The 23,797-nt window shown below is 44.2% G+C and overlaps 1 protein-coding gene across 7 annotated transcripts in view; it reads right to left on the bottom strand.

The window, feature by feature from the left end:
* pde8b (phosphodiesterase 8B) overlaps positions 1–23,797 on the bottom strand; it is a 34,106-nt gene that overhangs the window by 5,634 nt on the left and 4,675 nt on the right. For 5 of the 7 annotated variants that reach the window (XR_003841309.1, XM_029515185.1, XM_029515187.1 and 2 more), the window contains 20 exons: positions 15,631–15,687; positions 10,899–11,089; positions 9,152–9,211; positions 8,989–9,046; positions 8,638–8,726; positions 8,461–8,539; positions 7,977–8,117; positions 7,814–7,902; positions 7,674–7,728; positions 5,659–5,710; positions 5,475–5,552; positions 4,706–4,782; positions 3,261–3,425; positions 2,679–2,724; positions 1,936–2,065; positions 1,608–1,806; positions 1,295–1,512; positions 1,064–1,202; positions 748–915; positions 491–620 (listed from right to left, as the gene is read on the bottom strand). Coding sequence is in view for 6 of the 7 variants with exons in the window: in XM_029515185.1 (XP_029371045.1) it covers positions 491–620; positions 748–915; positions 1,064–1,202; positions 1,295–1,512; positions 1,608–1,806; positions 1,936–2,065; positions 2,679–2,724; positions 3,261–3,425; positions 4,706–4,782; positions 5,475–5,552; positions 5,659–5,710; positions 7,674–7,728; positions 7,814–7,902; positions 7,977–8,117; positions 8,461–8,539; positions 8,638–8,726; positions 8,989–9,046; positions 9,152–9,211; positions 10,899–11,089; positions 15,631–15,687 (2,221 nt within the window). In the remaining variant the exon portion in view is untranslated. Of the gene's footprint in view, positions 1–490; positions 621–747; positions 916–1,057; positions 1,203–1,294; positions 1,513–1,607; positions 1,807–1,935; positions 2,066–2,678; positions 2,725–3,260; positions 3,426–4,705; positions 4,783–5,474; positions 5,553–5,658; positions 5,711–7,673; positions 7,729–7,813; positions 7,903–7,976; positions 8,118–8,460; positions 8,540–8,637; positions 8,727–8,988; positions 9,047–9,151; positions 9,212–10,898; positions 11,090–15,630; positions 15,688–15,787; positions 16,088–23,797 lie in introns of those variants that run through there. The other 2 variants (XM_029515188.1, XM_029515184.1) reach the window with 2 other exon arrangements.

Here is a 23,797-nt window from a genome sequence, read left to right as displayed (position 1 = left end):
CACGTGTGTGTTTCAGTGTTTACGTCTCAGTGTACTTCTGCCCGGCTGCTCGTCCTTCCCAAACAAAACTGACCGTGAACCCTCGTCCCCTCTACTTTTTTCCCAACTTCCCCTCCCCTGATGGCTTCGCCTCTCTCTCTTCGTCCCCCTGGCATTTGGAATCTTTCCGTGACATCAGAGCTGTGTTGACAGTAAACAGCTTCCCTCTTGGGAAGACTAAACTAAAAGGGAAATTCAGTGGGAATATGGAGCAACAAGCACCATGTTCTCCCTGGACTCCTCCTCCTCAACCTGCTGCTGCAGTTTCCTCTCTGGACGTGCATCAAGTTCATCTGGTGCTTCTGTTGTAGCTCTAATGCAACGTGGAAAGTTGATTAGCCCTCAAGCTAAAGTTGAAACTCCGTTGTTTAGTAGTACCACAACTGTGGTCCAAAATAGCACCTGCAGCTGTGAAGATGTGAATACTGACAACAGAAAGCTTCCTTCTTACCGTCCCAGGCATCAAACATGTCGGTGATGAAGTAGTCGATGAAGGAGATCTGAGATTTGGGCACGCTGCAGGTGTTCCTGTCAAACACTGGCATCACCACTGGCAGCCCCTGTCTCTTCTCCTCGTCGGTCTGCACAGCAAACACACACACACACACACACACAGATCACAATAAGGCACAGAAGCGCCGACGGATGCACACAAAATGTAAAATGGCATAAAATCTGTGAGACGACCGCAGCCGTGTTAGCACACACCTGCGCAAAGTACTCCTCTGAGATCCGGCCGGCCCACTCGATGCAGAGCTCGAGCGGCCTGCAGGGGTTCGCCACGTCTGCGCACTTGATCAGCATCCTCTTTATGAGCAGGCGGTTCTCTGGAGAGTTCCTGATGTTGGCCTGGCTGTCGCTGTCGCTGTTCACGCTCTGTTGGAAAGACATGAAATAGAAATGTCAGCTGAATGACGGAGCAGTGTGTTACTCTGGACTCTTCCTGAGAATCAATGTAAAATGTGATACATGTCTACATGTCTTCATGTCTGGGAGATAATGCATCTCAGATGGCAACACTTACAGTCGTGCTGGTCTCTTCTATGGCAGCCATCGGCTTGTTGATGCTGTTGACAAACTTGCTGACGTGCTCGAAGTGTCTGGTCATCTCTGTGGCCAGCACCATGTCGATGATGGCCTGTCGCAGAGTTCGGAACTGATTCCTGCCGTCAACCGGAGAAAGGGTGGTTTGGGTCAGCGAGGACAGAAGCAGTGACAACAGCAGCAGGAGAAAACACACCACATCGCCACAGACCTGTCGATGTTCTTGAAGATGTTGCTCTTGCTGTCCCGCACGGTGAGCTGGAAGGCCAATGCTGCATGGTGGCTCTCCAGCACGGCGGTGTCGTTGTAAAGGATCGCCAGCTCGCTGCCAGCGTTGCACAAGAAGGAGTTGGTCCTGCCCGGGTGGTCCACGTCGTGCACCGTGGCCGCTAACAACGACGCCACCTCATCCAGCTGGTCCAGACTGCCCTGAGTGAGACATCGGAGACACAGAGGGTGACGTCAGCACACAGCAGATCACCGCTCAGGCGTCCAACCATTCAGAAATGTGCGCGTCCTCGAACCTTGACTCTCTCTTTGCGTAAGAAGTAGGCGGTGGCGTGCAGCACGTCTGCGGCATGCGTGGAGTTGTGGTACGAGTTGGAGGAATGGTAGCTGGACTCCATCAGCTGCAGCCAGGAGCGCAGCGTGGCCTCTGAGCAGTTCAGGAACTCACACACTCCGAAGCTGGTGAAGATCTTCAGCCCCAGGTAGGTCAGCGGCCTGCAGGGGAATCACACAGGACGAGAGCTGCTCTGTATGCGAAGTGCCTTGAAGTACCATTCTATGTGAATGAAGTTTGATTTGATCTGAATACAGCTCAGCTCTCTTCCCTCTCTGCCTCCTCTGTACCTCTTGAGCGTTGCCGCCTCCAGCTCCAGGATGTTGAACTCCCAGCATTCCTCGTCATTCAGCATCTCAGCGATGGATGGCGGCACGTCATTCAGAGTGACGGGGATGGCCAGCTGGCTCTGGCTCATATCTAGAAGACAGACACACAAAAGATTGAAGGATATCTGACCATAAAAAGGGGGCAAACCAAATCAGTTTTCTAATATCTATATACATGTGCAAACGCACTGGCCAAGGCTCTCACTTTGTAAATTTCCTGTGAGGAGATGGAGTGTGATAAGACTGTTTGAAAACCAGACGGAGGTGCAGCTCTGATGTAACGACGTCGTTTTCATCTTGTGTAAGAGGCTCTCCATTTTCATCTTCTCTCAGTTAAGTGTTTTTGTGATTGAATAATCATAACGGCGGTTACATAATACGGAATACTTCGCACTAAAGAACAAGGCGAAGCTTTCATCATGACAATAACAAACTTAAACTCAATATTTATTCATGAGGTTCACTGGAGGCAGCAGACGTCCTGTTCCATAATCTCCGTGATGCTCTTAACTGACATTAACCAACACAGTTCAGCTCGTCTTGGTCATTAGAGCCTGAATAATATGATCTTTATTATTCCACTTCTCAGAACGGACTCTCCTTTTAGCTTTCTTGTCATTTCATACCTTCAATCAGCCACAGAAGGATTATATTGTGTTGTTATTACTTTTACAATGATGCTTGGTCAGTGGCATTAAACGTACTTTTGCAGAAGACATATTGATTCCCAGAGAGTCTTCGCAGCCCATCCTGGACAAACAAACAAACAAACAAAAAACAAAACAAAAACAACGCTCATATTAATTACAACCGCTTTCAAACAAAAGACAAATATTTAAACCCCCTTTTTTTTTTTTTAAAGGGCTCCTAAAACAGCTGATCAGTGATGCGTCTACAAAACCGTATTTACTGCTGGGGACTTTTTTCAGCTGCAGATTTAGACATGTTTGTTGCTCTTGTGATCAGTCCACAACTACAGTGTGTGTTTGTGGTAAAGAATTAGCTTTGGACATATCACATAACACTGCTTGATTCATTTTTAGGGAATTTACAGAGAAAAAGGAAAAAAAATTGAGTTTCATCAGCTTTGTCTATTAAATAGAATAAACAGAAACATGATCGGTTCCGCTGGAAGTTGCTGTTTGAGCAGATGGATCTGGATCATGATAAAGTTAAATAAACTATGACTTGATCTGAGTTTGAAGCCAACTGGAATACTGAGTGATTTATAGAGTGTGTGAAGTTTCTGTACATGTGAATGAACCGGACTGGGCACAGGCTCTTACGTTCATGAGCCCCCCGACCAGGTCGTTGGTGTGGGGGTCGTCTTCTTTGGAGGCGAGCTGTGGGGAGTAGAGCTCGGTGGTTCTCAGGATCTCCAACACGCGGTCCAGAGCCTCGGCCACGGTCACGGGGCTGCTCTCCTGGGCCGCGTTGATGATGTTTATTACCTGGGGAGGAGGACGGAGGAATGGGAACAGAAATAAAATTCCCCCTTTTCTGTTGAAAAACTGTTGGAATGCAAAAACAAGGCGCACAAAGAGCCCTCTGCGTAACAGAGTGCTACTTTCATCGTGCATGTGATGCTGGAGGCGAAACGGCTGAATATAGCTGCTGCTCAGACACACCAGCATCACAGGACCTGCAGCAGGAGGCCCAGTGAGGCAATGTGACACACAACGTCATATATTACCTAATTATGGCCCAGCTCTGGGCCTGACCTGGGTTTACTGGTGGAGTTGTGGTAATTTCCATTAAAATGTGACGTCCACAGAAACACAGGGCAAGTCGCCCAGTGTTGACGGCGTCAACTGTAAATAGTGGCGAGGAACATTGAGTCCAAAGACACGGTGTGTGTTTTATAATAACATCATCCATGTTTGAGTGTAACTGTAAACCGAGCAGAGACATCTTCAAACCTAGCCTCAAATGTGACAAATGTGACGATTATCAGAGAAATTTTGTCCAATTCCACAAAAACTGGTTCAACCTGAAACCACAAAAGCCAGAAAAACTAATTTTTAATGCCTGATCTATTTTTCATTACATTTTTTTTCTTATTTTATTGATTTAGTAATTAAAAAATGTTTTATCTCACTCTTCTGTACCTCATCGTCACACTTGTCTCTCATAAAACTGTAAAATTGGTTTCAAAGCAGTTTCCAGTGTTTTTTCTACATGTTTATCATTCTTATCTTATCCTGCCAAGCACAAAAGTGCTTTTATTGATGTGGATTCAAATCAACATTTTAATTTTAAAATTCTAACAGACAGATTTCAAACACTTCCTGAACTATGAAAGGACATTAATAGAGTCTGGTAATTCGGCATAAAGTGAGTTTAAATATCATTTGGAAACACAGACAGCACGGCAGCGTGACAAGTCTTCTCGCTAATAGTTGTTGTGTCTGCCTGTTAAGAGGGAAATCCTCCATTACTGTCGGAGTCAGACGACATTACGGGATGTATTCAAACGCCAAAGATGGGGCTGATGTCCAAACTGAAGGACTCAGAAAATAACCTAAACAGTTTGGTGTATCATGTTAAAGTATATATTTATTAAGTACAATATGAATGGAGCTCTGATGAAGCTGTAATGTTTATTCTTATATAATAACATTTGGCTGAGCCTTTTTTTTTTTTTAAATACAGAATTTGGTCTTAATGTGAATTATTGGGGAAGTTGGTATTATTATTATTATTAAATCTGATGATGGAGGTGAGAGTGTACCTTGGTGATCGGCGCCTCGATGGTCATGGAGTGAATCCTGGCCACGGAGGAATATCTTCGATTCTGTAAACTGGGAGCTGCAATTCAGAAAATAACAGCACTTTGTGTGTTATTATGATCAGTGAGGCAGATCAGGTCAGATTAGATCGGTTTTTAACAGATAAATGAATAAATGGGCATTTGTTGAGGCAGATGCCCCCCCCCTGAGCCTGGCTCTGCCCGAGGTTTCTGCCTCTTAAAAGAAGGTTTTCCTTGCCACTGTCGCCAAGTTCTTGCTCATCGGGGGATCTGTTGGGTCTCTTTTAGTAATTTTATAAAGTGTTTGGTCTAGACCTGCTCTGTATGTAAAAATGCCTTGATGTAACTTTGTTATGATTTGGCGCTATACAAATAAATCTGATTTGATTTGTTCGGCCTATGATGGACAGAATAGAGGACTGGGGGAGGAGGGGGGAGTTATTTAGAGAGAAAGAAAGAGAACAGGTTGATTAGAAAAGGAGCAGCTGAGATATCGGAAAATAGCAGCAGCTGCGTCAAAGTGCGTTGAGGAAGGAGATTCATTAATGTTCTCAGCGTCTCTCTCCACTTCCAGGACCAACCCTGACAGGCTGACTCATTCTCTGAATAACTACGAGCCATCACCCCCCCAATCTTCCCCTCAATCTTGGTTTGCCTTTCCACTCATTTGACTTTATCTTATTGCCCTCGTCATCTCACCCCCTCCTGCTTGCCTCCGTTGGAGGTGATGATGCTCTTTGAACAGCCTTACCGTCACTGCTGCGGGAGCTGAGTGATCTGGCGTCAATCGAGTCTTTCCTCCTGTCGCGGTGACGTAGAGGGTGGCATTCTGCAGAGGAGTAATGGGCAGTTAATGTGAGATGCATACTGGGACTGACGGGGGGGGGGGGCTTTTCAGTTTCATCATGTTAAAAACGGGTGACGCTTTAAATTACCTGACTGCGTATGTTCCCCACTGCATCTCTCCTCCTTGTTGAACTTGTGGACCTGACGGAGAAAAAGACCAGCAGCAGATTAGAATCTGGACCCAGTCAGAGACCAGAACCAGAACCAAGGCCAGGAGTCACTTTGCCTCGCGTTTCACTTTCACTTTATTAACATTGACCCCACACTGTTTGGATCTTTAACATCTACAATTCATACAGTACGATGAAGACATTGCATCTTTCTATCTGCATTGCAGCTTGAACTCTTTAACCCCCCCACACCGACAGCACATTTTCCTGTGTTCATAATAACACATTTTCATGCAGGTGACAATTTGTGGAGTACATCCTGTCAGTCACGCTCAGGTTATGTAGAAATGGAGATGAAGAGCCTCTAATCTGGTTAAAGCAGATTTTCCTCTCAGTGACTCACTCCATCTCAACATGTTGTTGACGGTGCATCACGCACATTAACATGACGGTGAAAAACCACATCAGGATGACTTATTAATTAATTTTTTTAGAAGTAAAAACTAATTTTTACCCTCAAATTTTATTTTCAGTACTTGTGTCACGTAAAGAAAATGGGTCTGACTGTTGCCTGTTCTCAGGTTCCCAGTTCGTCCCATTCTGAGTAAACAGGATTAAGACAAGTTTAAACACTTCCAATGACATACAAGGTTGGCAGTTTTATCTGGCCGCCTTTTAATGGGCTTCTTAGGCTGTTAACCACAAACAGAAAACTCAAAGAAAAACAACAACAACCAAAATAAACACATTTGAATGAACTTCGCTGAGTCTGGGAAACAGTTGAGATTATGATGACTCTTAATTGAGAGGGAAACAAACAAAGCTGACCTGAAACCTGGGGGAAAGTCTGGGGCGTGTAAAAAAAAATACTGCTAACTAAACAGCACAACGAAATGGAAACTGTGGTCCACAGACAGACGTCTGGGGCATGAGGAATAACGTGGGGTTTTAAGTGCTCAGGGGAAAATGCCCCGGATGGGGATACAGTATCACAGCCTCTGCGGTCAAACGGACGACGGTGTCTCGGCGAAGACACAGTGCACACCTGACAACACGCTTCAGTTTAATATGTCAGTCAATTTATTGGCTTGAATGAAGTTTGGTGAAAATGAAGTTTAAAACAAAGAAAGAAGGAAAAAAAGGACTTTGATAATATGAGTTTTGAGGGTGGGGCGGCCTCCATGATTTCCAGAATGGGATCAATCACTGCCATGTCTCAGGATTCCCAAACCTCACAAGCAGGAATGAACACTATTTGGCTTTGGCAGGCAGATGCCAACGGCTGACTCACCTTATGTACACACGATGAAAGAGAGCAATGAGCTAAAGCTGGTCCCTGTGCAGCTTTGCCTGGGGTATAAATAGCCCTGGCGCCTGGTTGCTAGCCCCCCCAGGCCTTAGCCGGGGATCCTGGTGCTTAGCCGTAGCTTAGCGTAGTATGACGTTATTGGCCTGGAACCCGGCTGAGAGCAGCGACACAGCTGCTTCAGAGCAGGCTGCGCAGCCTCAACATGAGGAGGAGGATTTAAAATCTGACACTCCAGCCTCCAGCTCATTTGAAGTATTTATATAAAACCTGCTGCCAGCACAGTTTTCAATCAATACTGCTAGTTCAGTTTGGACTCAGCCGTTCATTTCTCTACCAGGCTTGATTGGGCCAAGCTGGACCGTAGCATCAGGTGTGCTGACAGACTGACATTTGTTTAAGCTACACAACAGCAAAACCCACCCACTATAATCCCTCAGAGGTGGGCTTTTGTAGGAGCATTTTCTTCCTCCAAACAGCTGCTGGTAGATCATCTGATCCAGACAATTGGACACATTGGATAGATTTAAGGGGGAGGAGACTGAAGTTTTCAAAGCACGCTGCTCGTGTGCAGGTGGCGTCAGCGAGGTGAGTCTGGATCTGATCAGGGTTCAGCATCCAGAGTTTAATCAGGGTGGCTCAACGTGCAGCTGAAAAAGTAAAGACACCTGTGTGTGGTTCGACTCACCTGGTTGTTGTTGTCGATGTGAGGTCTCTTGATGGCGACAAAATGTCGAATTTTACTGTTGAGAGCGAGAGAGCCAGAGTCTGTCAGGTGATTTGTTGTCGGTTGAATTCCTACAGTCCGTCCGCTTCATGGTCACTTACCCTCCTTGGCCGACGACAGGCGTTATCTTCACGTGCTGCTGCATACTGTCACCTGACTTCTTCCTGGCGTAGTAAATGCCCTGCCACTCCTTCAGAAGCAGTAGGACAGTCAGGCCATGAAGAACAGTTGTCTTACTGACGGACGGATGGATGGGAGACTCACCTTTCCTTTCTTGATACAGGTGTTGATGGTGTCCAGCAGGTCAGCTCGGTTCTTGTCGCTCTTGGGGAGCTCAGTCAGCTCCTTCCCGATCAGCTCCCCCTTGTGGTAGCCCATCATTCGCTCGAACGCCGGGTTCACGTACTGAGACGCGACCAGGAAGACGTTAAGTCAACAAGACTGCAGACCAATACTCACATTAAATCAGTTTCTACATTTGGAAAACTATAATTAGGACTTCATGGTTGTATCCATCACCCCTAAATAAAAGTTCCCACATCTTTTGTAGGAACCAGCAGGTCTGGGGCCGAGTCCCAAAGACAGCGCGGGGAAATTAGAAAGTACTGATACTCAGACCAGCACAGCGCTGACTCTGCTTGTTTCATTGGAGCATTCATATACAATTAAAAAAATAAGTAACCTCCAGCCTGAAATTTTAAAGAGATGATTTTAGGTTTTGCTCCATGCATGTGCATTCTCCCCCCACCTGTATTATGTGGTCCTCACTGGTGATCTCCACGGCCTCTTGACAGTGCTCCAGAGCAGTGAAGACAGAGTTACAAGCCCTGTGGATGAACGAAGCCACAGAGACTCAGGACGAGCAGCTCCGTGGCGTATCGGTGCATCAGTCTGTATGAGTGGACGACGGGTGTTTGTGCTGTACCTGAGTTTGAACTGGCAGCGAACCTCTCCGTGCTCGATCTGTATGAGCTCATTGTAGCAGGCTGACACGCTGCTGTTCTCCACAAACCTCTGCAGGCCGGAGCAGGTTAAAGGAGGAGACGGAGAAACAGGGGTGAAAAATTTAATTCGATCAGCGTCAACTTGTCTTGCAGCTTCCTACGTCACTTTCATAGCACAAGGCTGACATTTAACGCCTCTTTCTAAACAGGCAGCGTGCTGCTATTTTAGCGTCACTGACAAGCACGCATGACAAACAAAGGCGACACATTGATGCCTGTGTTTGTCTTTTATAAACACACAGTCACAGGCTGAGGCGAGACGTTGGACGTACTCTGCTAAATCCAGCACAGAGGAGAGGAAGAACAGATGGCTCTTCCTGGTCAGGCGGTCTACAAAACGACAGAAAATAACTATTACCATGTGCAGCCACAATCGTTATTTAAGAAACATACTTTCAGTGTCCGCACACACACACATGCACACTTAAAACTCACTTTTGCGGCACAACGGCGAGGATGACAGTGTTTTCCGAGGGCTTGGTGGCGCGGATCAACCTGGAAATAAAACAGATGTGGATTAGAAGTCAGAGGGATTTCATCTCAATGACACTTTGAGTTCAGGAGAAGTGGCTTGGACTCAGGTACAGGATAAACATGTGGTTAGACTTAGGGGGGAGGGAAGTGGTGGTGGGGGTGGGGGGGGTTGGGGAGTGATGTCATTGCCACAAAAAGATGGGAAACAACATCTGCTCCAGAGGTTTCAACCACAAAGCCACACATGGCTGCAGAACGTACGGGAAGGAGGCCCGGAGATGAAGAAGTCGGTGAAGTAGGAGGAAAGAAGGAACAGATGATGGAAGAGATCCTCGTGGGGTGTAAGGAGGAAGAGGAGGAGGTGGGGGGGGGGGGGGGGACAAACAGAGAGCAGCTGCCAAAGTGTGGTCATCAGGAGACAGGAGAGACAAATGAATCTGTTCCTTCACTTGGGGAAATAATGAAGCCCTTAAAATAAATCACTCTCCAAAATATACGGTGGTGGCTTTTAGTGTAACCAAGAGCTTTGGATGGGTTCACGCTGCAATAACTACGGCCCTGAGGTCTGCAGAAATCATGATGCGACTCGACAACTGTGGTCATGTGGGCCTAAAACAAGCAAAGACCAATATGACCGGCTTGATACCCAGACTGTGAAATGCCGAGGTGTTGAAAGTGTAAATAAAGATATTAAACATTTTCAAACATCACGTGCCAACAGAAGAATATCCAGCTTGCTTTAAATTTCTCAAAAGACATGCTCTGAATCTGTGATGGGTTCGAGAGTTTAATCAAAATGTGGGACTGAAAATACATCCTAAATAAATATTGGAATGCAGACACGAGCCAGAAAGTTATGGGGACAAAACAAGAGAGCGGACCAGTTTCACGTGTACGTGAAATCAAAAGAGGTTTCTGAGAAGAGGCCAGGGGCTTTTTATGGAAAAAATAAGACTCAACTCCTCCTGGCTCCCCTGGGCCAAAGCCGGCCTGAGTGACCGTCAGAGTCTGCAGCCTGTGATGCTTCAGGCAAACACCAGATGGCGCCGACACGCCCTCCGCCGTCTGGCACAGAACTGTGTCCCAAATAAAACCTGATATTTCAGGTGTTGATTATTTTAGACTGAAGAGAAAAGCTTTGTCCTCTTATTTTGAAAAGGTATCTGGCCTTCAGAGTCTACAGAACCAGACTGTTGGGGGATTCCCATGACACTGAGCTCTCAGAATTAATTTCTCTCCTGTAATTCGTCCCCCTATCTCTCTGTCTCAGTCTTCACCTCCTGTTTTCTGTTGGAGTTTTGTTCCTATTCAAATGGACTTTTCTTCTCTATAGTAAAGTCCAGACCTGAAGAGCCTTCATATTATATTACTGATTTGGGGCGAAACAAATGAAATTGAATTAAGTTGATGTCAAACATAAACGTTCAGAAAATTCAGATCACTTCAAGGTCCACAAAACGTCTCTCGAGCTCATAACATGACATCATTTTAGTTCGACCTGCATAATGAGACAAGAGTAAGGACGTCAAGAGGACGGACCAGACTATTTCTTGATCAGATTGTTGCTTCCTGATGTCTAGCGGTTTAGGAAGCTGGCGTTAGTTTCCTTTGGACACAGCCAGGTTGACTGCCTCCGTACATGGCGGCTGATCAGCTGCTGGCTGCCTCTTTATGTATTTACGGTACAGAAATGAGAAACGAGACTCACCGGCAGACGGCTTCAGGCTCAAAGTAGCGCGAGTGGCGTCCGTCGATGACAATGAGCTCATGGTGTTTGTCCAGGAAACACTCGACGGCAGACTCAGGCGTCCGTGCGATGTTACACCTGAACCCGGCACGGTCGCAGGCCCACCAGAAGGCATCGCTTTGGCTGTCCTCTTTGGCGAACACCAGCAGGACCTGAGGAGGCAGAAGGGGACGGAGGCCGTGACCGGTGTTGGTCTGCACCTCTTTGAACCACTCGGGTCTATAAAACTGACCCCGACATTCATGAGGCAACTGCTAACCCTCCGTCTTTGAGACCCTGACAGGACGAGGTTGTGATTAGCTCCGATGTGAAGCCACCAGGACTAGTTTTCACTCCTGGACCCTTTCAGTACAGTTTTCCGGGATTTCATTACATTCTGGACCTGCCAGACTGAGATGTACGGACGGAGACAGACCCTGTGGAGTTTGAGGTTACTTTAAAAACACAAGACTTCCATTATGTGAACTGGGATCAGCTCCAGCGCCTCCACAACCCACAGGGAAGAGAGAGCATAGCTAATGGATTTGGGATTTACATCCACTGCAGTGAGCAGAACCACTTAATTTATACCTAAACACACTCGTAAATTGCTCACATCAAAATTTTAAGTTGCAATAAAACAGGTGAGGAAGTAAAATTATTGAATTTGAGCCTCTATAGGCCTCCTCAGTTTCACGCTTCCTGTCCAGAGGTATGAGCTTTATAAAATGAAATGCAAGACTTATGAGATCACTACAGGAGAGCAAGATACAAAACGGTCAAATTAAACACACACTTTTCTTATTGTGCCATCCCAGCAGGAACACATGCACAAAACAAAACCCACAGGGTTCCTTACAGTGCATCAGATAGTGTTCCCAAAGGAAAAGCCAATAGTAATTGATCAAAGCACACTGGTATAAAAATCAAGCCACCAGTGAAGTTTCCTCTGGAATCTTCCCGTTATCTTCCGAGCTGAATATTTCAGACAAGTTAAGATCACAGCAGTGAGGAAAAAAAAAGAAAGGATTGCTTAGTTTTCAATTAAATTGGACTGAGACTCAGAAAGAAGGTTTATTTCTGATGAGTTGAGATTTCGAAATATGAAAAAAATTGAGGTCAAGGAGAAACAGGCTGGACGAAAAAGGGATCTCATTTTGATTTTCCTTTTCCTCTGGGCCGGTTTTCGGTCTCAGCCCGGCTGCTCTGACTATATGTGGGCTTCCTGCTGCAGTCCCAGGACACTCAGGTCTCAGGAGGGCTGGGGACCAGAGTCTGAACTGTCCATTCACTGCCAGTGTGTTTGTTTGTTTGTTTCCCTTGTAAACTGGCAACCTGTGCAGGACTCCTCTATGCCTTTTTTTGCTTGCTGGGATAGATTCCAGCTTCCTCCATGACCTTTGAATAGCAAGTATTTACACCAGCTTATTAGACACCATGTAAACATCATTACTCTGTTAGTTGGTTTTGCTGATGACACAACACCGTGCTGCTGTGTGTCCTGATGACACAAGAACAAGAAATCCCATTTTTTTAAAGGTTATTTGGTTATTTGTCATTGTTTCTTATTAATGTCTGGATGTCACAAAAACTATTACAGCTTAAAAGAGAAACTTGTGATCGACTTAAAATTCCTCGAACTGACTCCAAGAAAACAAAACAAACAAAACCCCAATAACTTTGGTGCGTTTCCAAATCTGAAAAATTATTTAGTAGAGAAACTGATGTTTTAATATCCAGACGACTCCACTTCTGTCATGCTCTCCTATCTGTATCCTGTATTTCACACCAGACAGACCTGAAGTTTGCAGAGCACACTTGTGTTTGGTACCATTGGTACAGTGGTGAGGAAATAGAACAAAGACACACACACTAGAACCAACAATGCTCCATTCTGTTGGTGCGCAGCAGCATCACCTCCTGACTCGCTCTAAAGACAACAAAGGACAGGGTGACACAGTGTAGGGAGGTGTATGGAGGTGAAGCGAAGAGAGAAAATGGAAGGAGTCACGACTCTCCACACTTCATGCACCATTTTTAAAAGTGAGAACAGAGGAGACTCATATCTGGCGTTCACACCTGGAACACAGGAAAGAGCAGGTGAGAACGTCAGGAGGGGACGATGAGGATGATGAGGAGGATGAGGAGGAAGACGGGGGGAGAGAAAATGAGCTAGTATTGGTGAGTGCCTGTGAAAGGTCCACAGTCTTTGATCCCATGCTGGGTTGTGTAACCGTGGCGCTGCTTTGTGTAACCATGGTGCTAGCATGTGAAATTCCACACACAGAGTACCCAGTCGACCCCGGGACACCGCCGACCGCACACATCTCTGGCCTGCCACCCAAATATGTCACCAGCAACAAGCCTGGTAGGAGGCGCAATGGGACTGAAGGCACGGCTGCACGCCAACATGTCTGCGTTACTGTTAATTCTACAAAATTACCTGGTTGTAGCGTCGTCAAACTAAACACACACTTTTAATCTGAATGCGGTTGGCTCAACAAATGACACAGTTACTTGTCGGCTTGCGGTTTGTATGAAAACACTGTTCAGGCTCAGCTCTGACTTCTGCTGTGAGCTGACTCACATTTTCAGGGTTCAGAGGTTAATCCTCCATGTTGGCACACCCCAGGCCAGATGTCTTATGACGTCGGGAGACTCCCAAACACAGAGAGGTGTCATTGTGGTAACTAGCTCTGAGCACTTTATCTGTGTGGGAGTGTTAGAGTCTGAGCGAGGCAGCACATGAAGGCGGAGGAGGCCGACAGAGATCCTGTGGTTCTGTTCCCGCTGGGTTTTCTGCCGTCGTACAAGTGCATTATAAAAAATACGTGTAAGGTGTTTTAGGTGTTGGCTTAATTCATAAAATATTAAGAAAATTTGATTTCTCTGTCATAAAAATTATTATTGAGTGAATTACTTGTCTTTAGGTGTTAATTCATATTGTTTACTGAAAATAGATTTATGTTAAACCTCACTTGATGAAAATCTACCCAGACATCAGAGAGCTGTTGCATTCATGAAGACAAAATTGGGTCACTGCGATAATGACCTTTGACCTTTGACCATGTAAACGGAATCAGCTTTTTTTTAAGTCCAAGTTAACTTCTGTGCCCAATTTAAAAAAGATCTGTGGAGGCGTTACTGAGAAATCACACCCACAAGGCCAAAATATGAGTTCGCCGAGTGTGACCTTTGACCACCAGGTTCTAATCAGTTTATCTTTAAGTCTGTCCAGGCGTTACAGTGATCTGAGGCGGACAAACAACCTGAAAACATATCAATTATCAGGATTTTTGCCAATTAACATGCTGATTTAGTCAATTAAGCAAATCGTTTGATATTGCTCTCAGCGCTGATCAGCAAAAGCTCTGCGTCACGTCATCAGCCTGCAGGAAAACAACCACCAGAGTCCAACAAGATCTATACACTGTTAGATACACAACATGCGTGCCACTTTACCTTCACTCATCTGGGAAGCGAATGAAACCAATGAATCATTCCATAAGCTGCCGTATGCAGAGAGGCTGAAACTCTCCAGGGCTGCAAGGCGTTTAACAGTAAACATCAAGGACAGCTCACAATATATAACTTTCTCTGGCAGAATATTTTATCTCCCTCTTTTCATCTCTCCGTTGCTGTGGAAGGAGGGAAGCGGGAGAGAGGGTCGGGTTAGGTCATGGATCCTACTTATTGTTTTGGGGGGAGCAGTTTAAGGTTTTTATGGGGCACGAGACGAGGTCTTAGAAGGCTTTTGAATAAATCCCCTGGTCCCTCCACCTGCCTGCACGCAGCCATAGAGTTCTGGTGCGATGTTTTTTGGTGTGGGGAATCAGTGAAGAGAAGGAAGGGTAGTGAAGGGTCCTGGAGCATGCCAAGTCTCTCACATCACTGTAGTGGAGCAGGAACTGGGCTGAACCCAGAAACCCCTGGAGATCAGTCCAAGCGGTGCAGCTCGGATCAAACCGAGGAAAATCTAATCCAAGCAATAAACAGAGCGCCTAATAAAGACGCAGATTCCCGAAGAGACCTGCGAAACTCCAGGAGCTCGCACTTTCTCCGTTACATAAGGAAAAATCTGACAAGCACACGTCCTAATCCCTGAACAGGGGAGGATGAGCACAGACAATCCCTGACTCAACTCAACCTAACCTTGCAATATTCCCGAAGAGCTCAACAGCAGGACAGACAAGGTGACCATTACAGAAAGTCAACAACATCCCCTCAAAAATCAAGAACGCTCTGCACAAGATCAGAAAAACTGATCTGTAAACCTGTTGAATCACCAATAAGGACATATAGGAGACACAACTCAAAACCCAGACGTCTTTTAATGCAATTTCTTTTTTTTGCACAAGACACAGACTGTGGATTCTCTCTCTCCATCATCCAACAGCCTGAACAGCAGGAACACCTGAATGTTGCTTCAGGACGTGCTTGAGAAATTGTGAGCCCTGTGTCGGCAGCTTATGTAAACACTGTCCTCCGGCTTCCAACAGGACTCTGTTTACCACTAATAATCTGATGTAACTGGTTTATGAAACAGGGAGGAAAATACAGCAAAATCCCAGAGTTCCCTGAACAGTTTAAAATCAGCGTGTTAATATTAGAATATTAAAGGATTTATGACTGAAGGACATAAGTGTCTGCTGTTTAAAACTAAGTCAGATGACATCAACGGTCATCCCAGGTGAGCAAAATGAGTCGGTCTTACCTGAATTGGCTCTTGAGTGAGTCTCATGGGTCCTACACATTCTTCTGTCGCTGAAACCTGCAGGCAACAGATGAGACGGTGTGAGTGCCGACCACAGACCGACAGCACATTAAACACGCACTCCCAAAACAAAACAAAACATCTAAACACTTCTTACCATTTTACCATTGATGTCCAGGAGCATACTGACATATTGCTTTTCTCTGCACGACCTGTCTGACCTTTCTGCACTTCAGATCCTTTAATCTCCTTTCAGTTTCAAGACACCACAACGACGGCCTCCTAAAACAACAAATGTCCAGAAAACGTAGGGATTCTACTACAGGTTTGGTGACGGCCTCTCTCCTACGCTGCACACATGGGTATTTACATGAAGTATGAGCGCCCAGAATGGAGCTGTCCGCTGCAAAACCTTCTTTAGAAGGCATTAGCTGCCAACACCCAGATTGAACTCACAGGTTTACTCACATAATCCTGCTGCGGGAGCATCGCACACTGAGCTGCATATATACGTGTGTGTGTGTGTGTTGTTGTTTTTCTTTTGTTTTTTTGTTTTGTTTTGTTTTTTTCTTGCAGCCTGCCCGGGCAGCTTCAGCAGCCTTCTTAACCACATGCGTCATTCTGGTTTGAATATGCAACTCAGCTACATGTGCCTCCTTTGACACATGCACACATATGTTTACAACCATGAACACACATTGAATCAGCTGTGTACACAAACAGACTGTATCACAGCGGACACCACCTCAGCTCAGTGTCATGCTTGGGAATTAACAAGCAGATATTCAGTTACTTTTGAGGAAATTCAGAGCAGTTGAGTCATTGAAAGGGCTTTAATAGTATACGTTGTTTTTTCTGGTAAAATTCACAAACACACACAGACTCATAACCCGCAGAGGAATCCTCCAGATTAAGGTCTATATTCATGTGAAGAGAAATATCTGTGGCATCACAAAGAAAGACGCAGAGGAGGATTTTGGCTAATTCCACTTGAGGCATGAGCTTCATAACAACACAAACTCCACTCACAGAAGCCGAGTGACCGAAGCAGTGACAAACAGCAGCTGGTGACTCAACCACTCATTATTAAAGTAGCATTTGTCGGTGGTGATTAAGCTGGAAAAGGTGGACGTACCTCAACCCACATTTAGTCTCTGCAAGCCACTACCAACTGCTAACCAACCACCACCGTCATCCAGAGCCTTCGGATGCTGCACGAAGGAAACCACAACAGTGCCCCATCTGGGTAACATGCATGTTGTTTCAAGTGTGAACAAACTAAAAATAAATATATCCAGATTAGTCAGCAGCAGAGTTCAAAAAACTAAAAAAAAACAAACAAGGATTCAATAGCAGAAATCATAAGCAAGATTATTTTGATCCATTTTGAACTTCAAATACAACTCAGAAAAACTAAAGAAAATACAATAGAAAAATTTGATGAATAATATCTGCATGAAAGCAATTGGACATATATTAAATTAAATGAAAATGAATAAGACTGATATTGTTAATGATAATGTTTTTGCGCACTGTGCAGCCTAGTGGAAATGCAGGAGAAGTGATGCATTTTTAAAAACAAAGAATAACAGCATGGGTTTAGACTTTAACACGGCAGATTGTCTCCTAATCCGAAACAGCCAGATAACTGTAAGTGAAATTTGAGAAAAGGCTTTTCTTTGTGATGGTGTCTGACGAATGTAACAGGGGAAGCTGTATGGAATTTGAAATCCTGAAGAAGCCAAAGGAAACAAGCGTGTTTGCTTACGGCAGCAGAAATGTCAAAGTCATATGGCTCTCACATCCTGCTTGTTTGTCTCTGGGAGCAAAGGGATCATCGAAAATCAGAACAGGAATCCCCTTCATGTTGTCAGCGATCACTGTGACAAGAGATCCATTTTTTTTTTTTTTTAAGATGAGAGCTGAGAAAATGAATAATCCTGTTTTCATGAGAACAACACAGCTAGATTTGAACCAGAACAGGAAGGAAGGCGGTAGAAACCAGGACAGCGCTGCACAAGAGAACAGTTTGGAGGGAGATCAGTCAGCAGAGTCAGGGGGTGATAGAGGAAGTGTTGGGGGAAGTTGTCATAGGACGCCATCTGCTCTTAAGAGTGGGTGACAGAATCCTCGTGGAGGAGACAAGTGAGGGGAAGGAAGGTTTAGGAAAGAGATTTGAGAGGTGGGATGAGCATCAGAAGCAAATAGAGAACAGCTGGAAGCATTATGACCAGAAGCAGGAGAGGAAAGACAGTAAAGAAGTCAGAAATGTTCAAAAAGAGATTAGATGTCAGCGGCTGAAGAGTCAAACAAAACCACAGAGAACTTTTGTGAAGTGAAATGCAACTTGAAACTAAAATTAACTGGTAATACGTTGCTGTCAGTCTGATGTATGTTGTCTAATGATGTTATTACCCAGATGGGATATTTATGAGTGACTGAACTTGTTTATATTTGGGGACCATTGAGAATAAAACTAATGAGCTTTTAGTTCATCCTTTTTCTTTTTTCTTTTTTTGCAATTCAACGATTACATCAACAAAAGGTCACAGATTTATTTTGAGATTGAAGGAAACTTAAAAAAATGATGGTTCTCAGGGGACATCTGGATGTCTACTCTGGAGAACAGGCTTTCCTGTAATAATTAGTGATTGATGCTAGCGATAAAGCTGACCAAAGTGCCAGAGAGTCTAAAAATATTTGTGTTTAGATTTGACCCGAGTTGTGAATGACATTCATTGAGCCGAACTACAGTGCTACAACTTCTTGGTTTTAGAGATCCACAAGGACGGACGGTAGACCTCCATGTGGTCCAAGTATTAAATGTCTACGTCTAATGTGAAAAGCTCAGCTTGTATTTAGAAACTGAGACTTAAAACCAGCAGTCCAGACTTCTGGACCTTTGTGATGTCACAAGGAAGCTGCCACTGCTCTCAGCAACTTGGCAAAGCTGCTCAGACAGCAGACCTGTTATTACTGGAGCTGCAGAGAGACGCCTGGGAGAGGAGACGGAAAACTGGTTCTCAGTTCACAAATGAAACTCTGGAGAAGTTCAAATATTGGACTTTTAAAACCAGCACCATGCACCTGTCTCACCCCTCTGACTTGAACTAGCTAATAGCCTACTCGTTTAATCTTCTCTTGCCGTGGCGCTGCTTTCTTCTTGGAGCCCCTTCTATTGTCTCGGTTCGTTTTTGCAAAGCACTTTGCAATGTTAGCTTTGAAAGGTACCGTATAAATAAACCTTGCCTGAGGCCCATGTACATCATGTCATTGCATATACTGTGTGCACATTGTTAGGACACAGATTAAACACTGCTTTCATTGCAGAGGCCCGTAGCACCATTTCATTGCATATATAAAAGCCCAGTTTACTCCTCAAAGTGAAATAAACCGAACAAAGTTACGGAATGTTTAACGTCTCCTTTTGAAGGTGTTTTCACTGTTTACAACAATTGTAGATTATAAGGATGACTAGTTAGTTTACATTATGGCTGCAGAGCAGAAAGAGCTGTTTACACTTTCAGGCCAATGTCTAATCATTTCGAGTAAGTGACAAAGAAGGGTGTAGCTCTCATCAAGACCTGACCTTGTGTGTGGCTCTTTGAAACTCAGGAGGCTGTTTAGAAATCAGAAATGACACAGTATGACGTTATTGCGGTTTTCAGAGCAGAGCTAAACCTTCCTCTGTTCCCACACATGTCACTTTCATGTGTATCTGAACCGACAGTGAAATGTTATTTGATTTATTTTGGATAATGCCAGATAAAGACAGAGCAGTCTGCTTTCATCGTCCTGTATTATTCACCACTGGGAACATCAGGCCTTGGTGTTTACGTGAATCACAGTCCTTGCAGCAAGGCCTCGGCTTATCTGCTGCGCAGGTGGCCTTCTCCACCGCCCAGATGGACCTGAGGTCAGCCTCGGTCTGCACGCCACTCCAGTTATCATCCCTCTTATCCTTTAGACCTGTGAAGTTCGCACTGATGAACAGATATTTTGACTCGGGTTAACCCTGTGATGTGGTCGGGCTTCTCCACTACAGCCTTCACACTTGATGCAGATGAGCTCTCGTGATTCTTCACATCATTACTTTTGTTCTTGTTTTGATTGAGAGACCTCTGGAGACAGTCGTCTCTGTCTCCAGGGGTGTATCAGTGTTCAGTCAGTGCAGAAAAGTCAAACCCGAGATATCAATGTGTCATGATTTACCAACCTATCTTGGCACGTAGCTGCACCAGTTTGCAGTTTACATTTCATGATATACGTCAGAAATGATCAGCTGACATTAGAGAGGAAATGAATTTTCGCCTGTAAAGAAATGCAGAATTAGTGGGGCTCTAGTTCAGGAAGTTGTAAAAGACCCATTCTTCCCCAAGTCTGTGAATCTCAGAGTCACAATAAAGTGAATTATGTTCCGTCTCCTCAGGGGAAACTGGGAAACACTGCCACAGAAAAAAGAAAGGTACTGTTGACGCTTTCACTCACTTTTGAGCCCTTTTTGACCTTTTCAGGATCCAGGACATCCAAGTCAAGAAGCTGCCGGATTATTTCAATATTTATTTATACAATTTGTTGTTGTTTCCTGTTCCCGAACAGCCCTGCATGGATATGGGGTGGAAACCCGCCTCTGAAATTCTGGGGCATTCGACTTAGTCTGAAGCTTCAGTCAAGACTTCATGTATAGAGCAGAAAAAGACTCTAAATGTCACCATCCTTGGTATTAAACTCATTATTCAGGGCGACATCTAAAACAGAAAAAGAATGGACACGACTGTGCTCCGTTGAGATAACATGCACGTAAACACACACCTACAGGAACGACTTTGCATGTAAACAGTTGTCCCAGTCCAACATTCAAACTATTTTCCACTTCACCGCCTGGATGACATTCCTGCTCCCCCCTGAATCCAACCAAGCTCAGACCACGTCCTCGCTGGGTCGGCTAAATCACGGACAAAGTTTGAAGCAACATGCAGCCTCACAGCTCGAGCTCTTCATCCACACTGAAAACACTAAAGGAGGAAAATCTCAACGCTTCCAAATTCACAAAGTGATGAAGTTCACCTATTAATCAATTTTGTTTTTGTGAGATCAGCTAAACAACTGAACTGGTGACTAAACTGCAGCTGATCATCAACATTTCCATTTCATGATGTCTGAAGAATAAAACATAAAATGAGGAGAAAGTGAGTCTTTTAGTTGCACTGAGAGACTCACACTGCTCTCTATTTCCAGGATTCAAGATTTCACTTCTCCTAAATTAATTGACAATGAATGATCAATGAAAGCAACAGCTGATAAAAAGCTACTGAAAAAAAAAAAAAACAAACAAACAAAAAAAAAAAAAACGACAACAACATGAAAAACATTATGGTGAGGCCTGAGGTGAAGCGATCGGTTTGTGTGCTCAAGAATTGAAGCCTTCAGCCATCTTGGGTTTTTTGGAAACTAGGGGAAACCTTATTTGGAGGAAAAGCTGGAGCTGAGGAGGACTGAAGGCTGGATCTGACCTGCTCGGCATTTTCTCTGTCCGGTCGCTGTTTCCCGTACAGTCTATCAATCACACAGTCGCCGCTTCCTAAAGCTTTATGTTCTGTTTTTTTAGGAGCAACATGTTGCAGCGAAGGAGAAAAGGACTGTCCATAAACTTATTAGGGAAACATTTACTGAGCTAATAAATCAAATCAACGGTCAGGTAGGGCCTGAGGTATGCCAGGCGTTTAACCTCTAATGATGCCGAAAGGGTTGGAGGTGACCCACCATGTGAGTCATACATCTCTCTGACCTTTGACTTAAGACTTCCTCGCTCCATCTTGTATCGTTAAGAAGCTTGGAAGATGATTGTGTTTGATGAAACGCTTCTTGTCATTGTGACGTTGGAATTTTCTGTTTTGCTATTTGTTGTTGACTTGCTTCCTCCTGCAGGAGGAGCCTTGAATCTTAGCACGTGTTGCCTTTTGTCATGCTGTTTATCTCATCTTTTTATTCGCAACCTCCAACATCAGATCAAGAAATAAACAAGATAAAACCTTTATCAATCCCTCATAGAGCAAATTTAAATTCGACAGAGTGGAGTGGAAGTGGAAGGTCCGATAGGTCCAAATTAAATAAAAACAGAACCTGATGTAAGCAAGATGATAGAAATACTGACATTTTCCTGATTCTGTAGTTTATATTAATATAACAAAGGCCTGCGTACATCCATTTAGTGAATCTGCACTGATGTGAAATTTTGTTTGTCTGAATGAAAAGTGGTCCCAATTATGCCATAAAACTGCTAATTTACGCTGTGCAAAGTTTTATAAGTCAGTGTCTGTGTGTGAGGCCTCCGGGGGGTGTCTGAACAGGCCACCAGCATCAGCCCCCTCACATGTGACTGTTGACACCCTGACTGCACTGACCAGAGGGGTAAACAAATGACTTGCATATATAAAAACACACACACACAAGCGTGATCAACGCTGTGGCAGATTATCAAGATCCTGCAGGGAGAGGCAGATGGTTTTAATAATAAATGGTATCATTGATCCTCTCGCAGTCCTCAGAGCCAGAGATGAACTGAGGCAGAGCTGAGGAACAGCTGACAAACCAACCAAACCAACCAATATACACACACACACACCGAATTAAAATGCTGAAATGTTACAAAGCTGTTTCAATGTGTTCAGTGATTTCAGCTGTGATGAGTCCACTGACTCACAGCAGACCAGTTTCCCTCCATGTCAGGACCAGACAGGACAAATAACTGACCAACCGTAAGAATGAAAGAGTCCGGGACAGGTGGAGCCCAAAGACCGGCCAAAAGCCTGGACCCCGACTCTGGGTCTGTAAAAAGTCAAGCCAAAGCTGAGGAGCCTTAAACCTGCATTCTTTCTAACGGCCATCATAAGGCTGCTCCACTGTTTGTAACAAAAAGTCAGATTGTATTGACGTGTATTGGAAAATGGCCCTACTTCTCAATTTATTTATCAGCTCAGTGAACGCCTGATTAGTTAATGGTCTCAGTCTCTAGTATCAAGTCGTCAATACGACACATTTTTTTAAAGGATGCTCCATTTAGAGGAAAACAGACCTTAAAACAGATGAGGGCGTGTGACGACTGTGTGTTTGACAGATTTTACCATCCAATCAGAACAGAGTTAAGCTTTTTTTTTCTTCTTCAGTTCAACCTTCTCCTCCAAATGTGATTTCTTCAGCAAAAGCGCAATTTTAAAATGACTCTTGCGCTAAATTCTTTTTTACAGGATAATCGCTATAAAATCAAAGCAGCAACTTTGTAATCAGCTCTGTCTTCTCACCTTTAAATGTCCCACCAGGAAAATAGTTTTTTTTTTCTTCTTTGCCTCGCATAAATTCAAATTAAACATATAAAAGATATTAACCAGGGCAAAAATATAAAACCAAGTCTAAGTCTTACTGAATGGGTTAATCTGTTCTGCAGGTCTGATGACATGATCATCTGCTGCACGTCTTAACAAAACAAAGCTACATCCTCTCAGGTTCGATCATAAATATAAGGAGAGATCTGTTCACATGCTCTCTCATGAGAGGAACCCATCAGCAAGTGAAAAGCACAATTATTATGACAAGACAGGTACACGTTTAAAGTTCTAACACTTCCCAAACGCTGATCCTCAGTTTTAAAACTTACTTTGTCTTACCTAGTGTTGAATTATTGATATGATTTCATTATTAATGAGCTTTTATTCAAGTTGAATTTTGTGTGTCCAAGTTCATTCTTGACAGAAATAGACCCCCACTTTGTCTGTAAAACGTTCCAGAGAAGAGTTTTTAACTCAGTAATTTCTTCGTCATGGATGTAATGAGCTGTAAACTTGACACCTAATTTAATTTTTACTTTAGGGATCAATAACTTTGATTATGAGGATAAAATTCTAGGACTCAAGACTGTCTTCTGGTTTGTCAGCTTTTAGCTTTAAGGCAAACTTTGGGGTGATGTGCAAACAACGCTTTAACAAGATTCAAGTGAAACAGCCAAGTTTTGACTTCTGGCACTCAGACACACTCCGTCTTCGTTGCTTCACAACAAACCAATTGGATGCAGATTTTAGCTCATTTGACAGTTTTTCCTGTCTCTCAGAACCTTCTCCTGGTGGCTGCAGGGATGCGCTAGGAGAAAAATTTGCAATAATCTGTATACAAA

Source organism: Echeneis naucrates, chromosome 12 (assembly GCF_900963305.1).
Source record: "Echeneis naucrates chromosome 12, fEcheNa1.1, whole genome shotgun sequence".
NCBI lineage: Eukaryota > Metazoa > Chordata > Actinopteri > Carangiformes > Echeneidae > Echeneis > Echeneis naucrates.
Note: the sequence above shows the minus strand (reverse complement) of the source record. Positions and strands in the feature narration are given on the sequence as shown.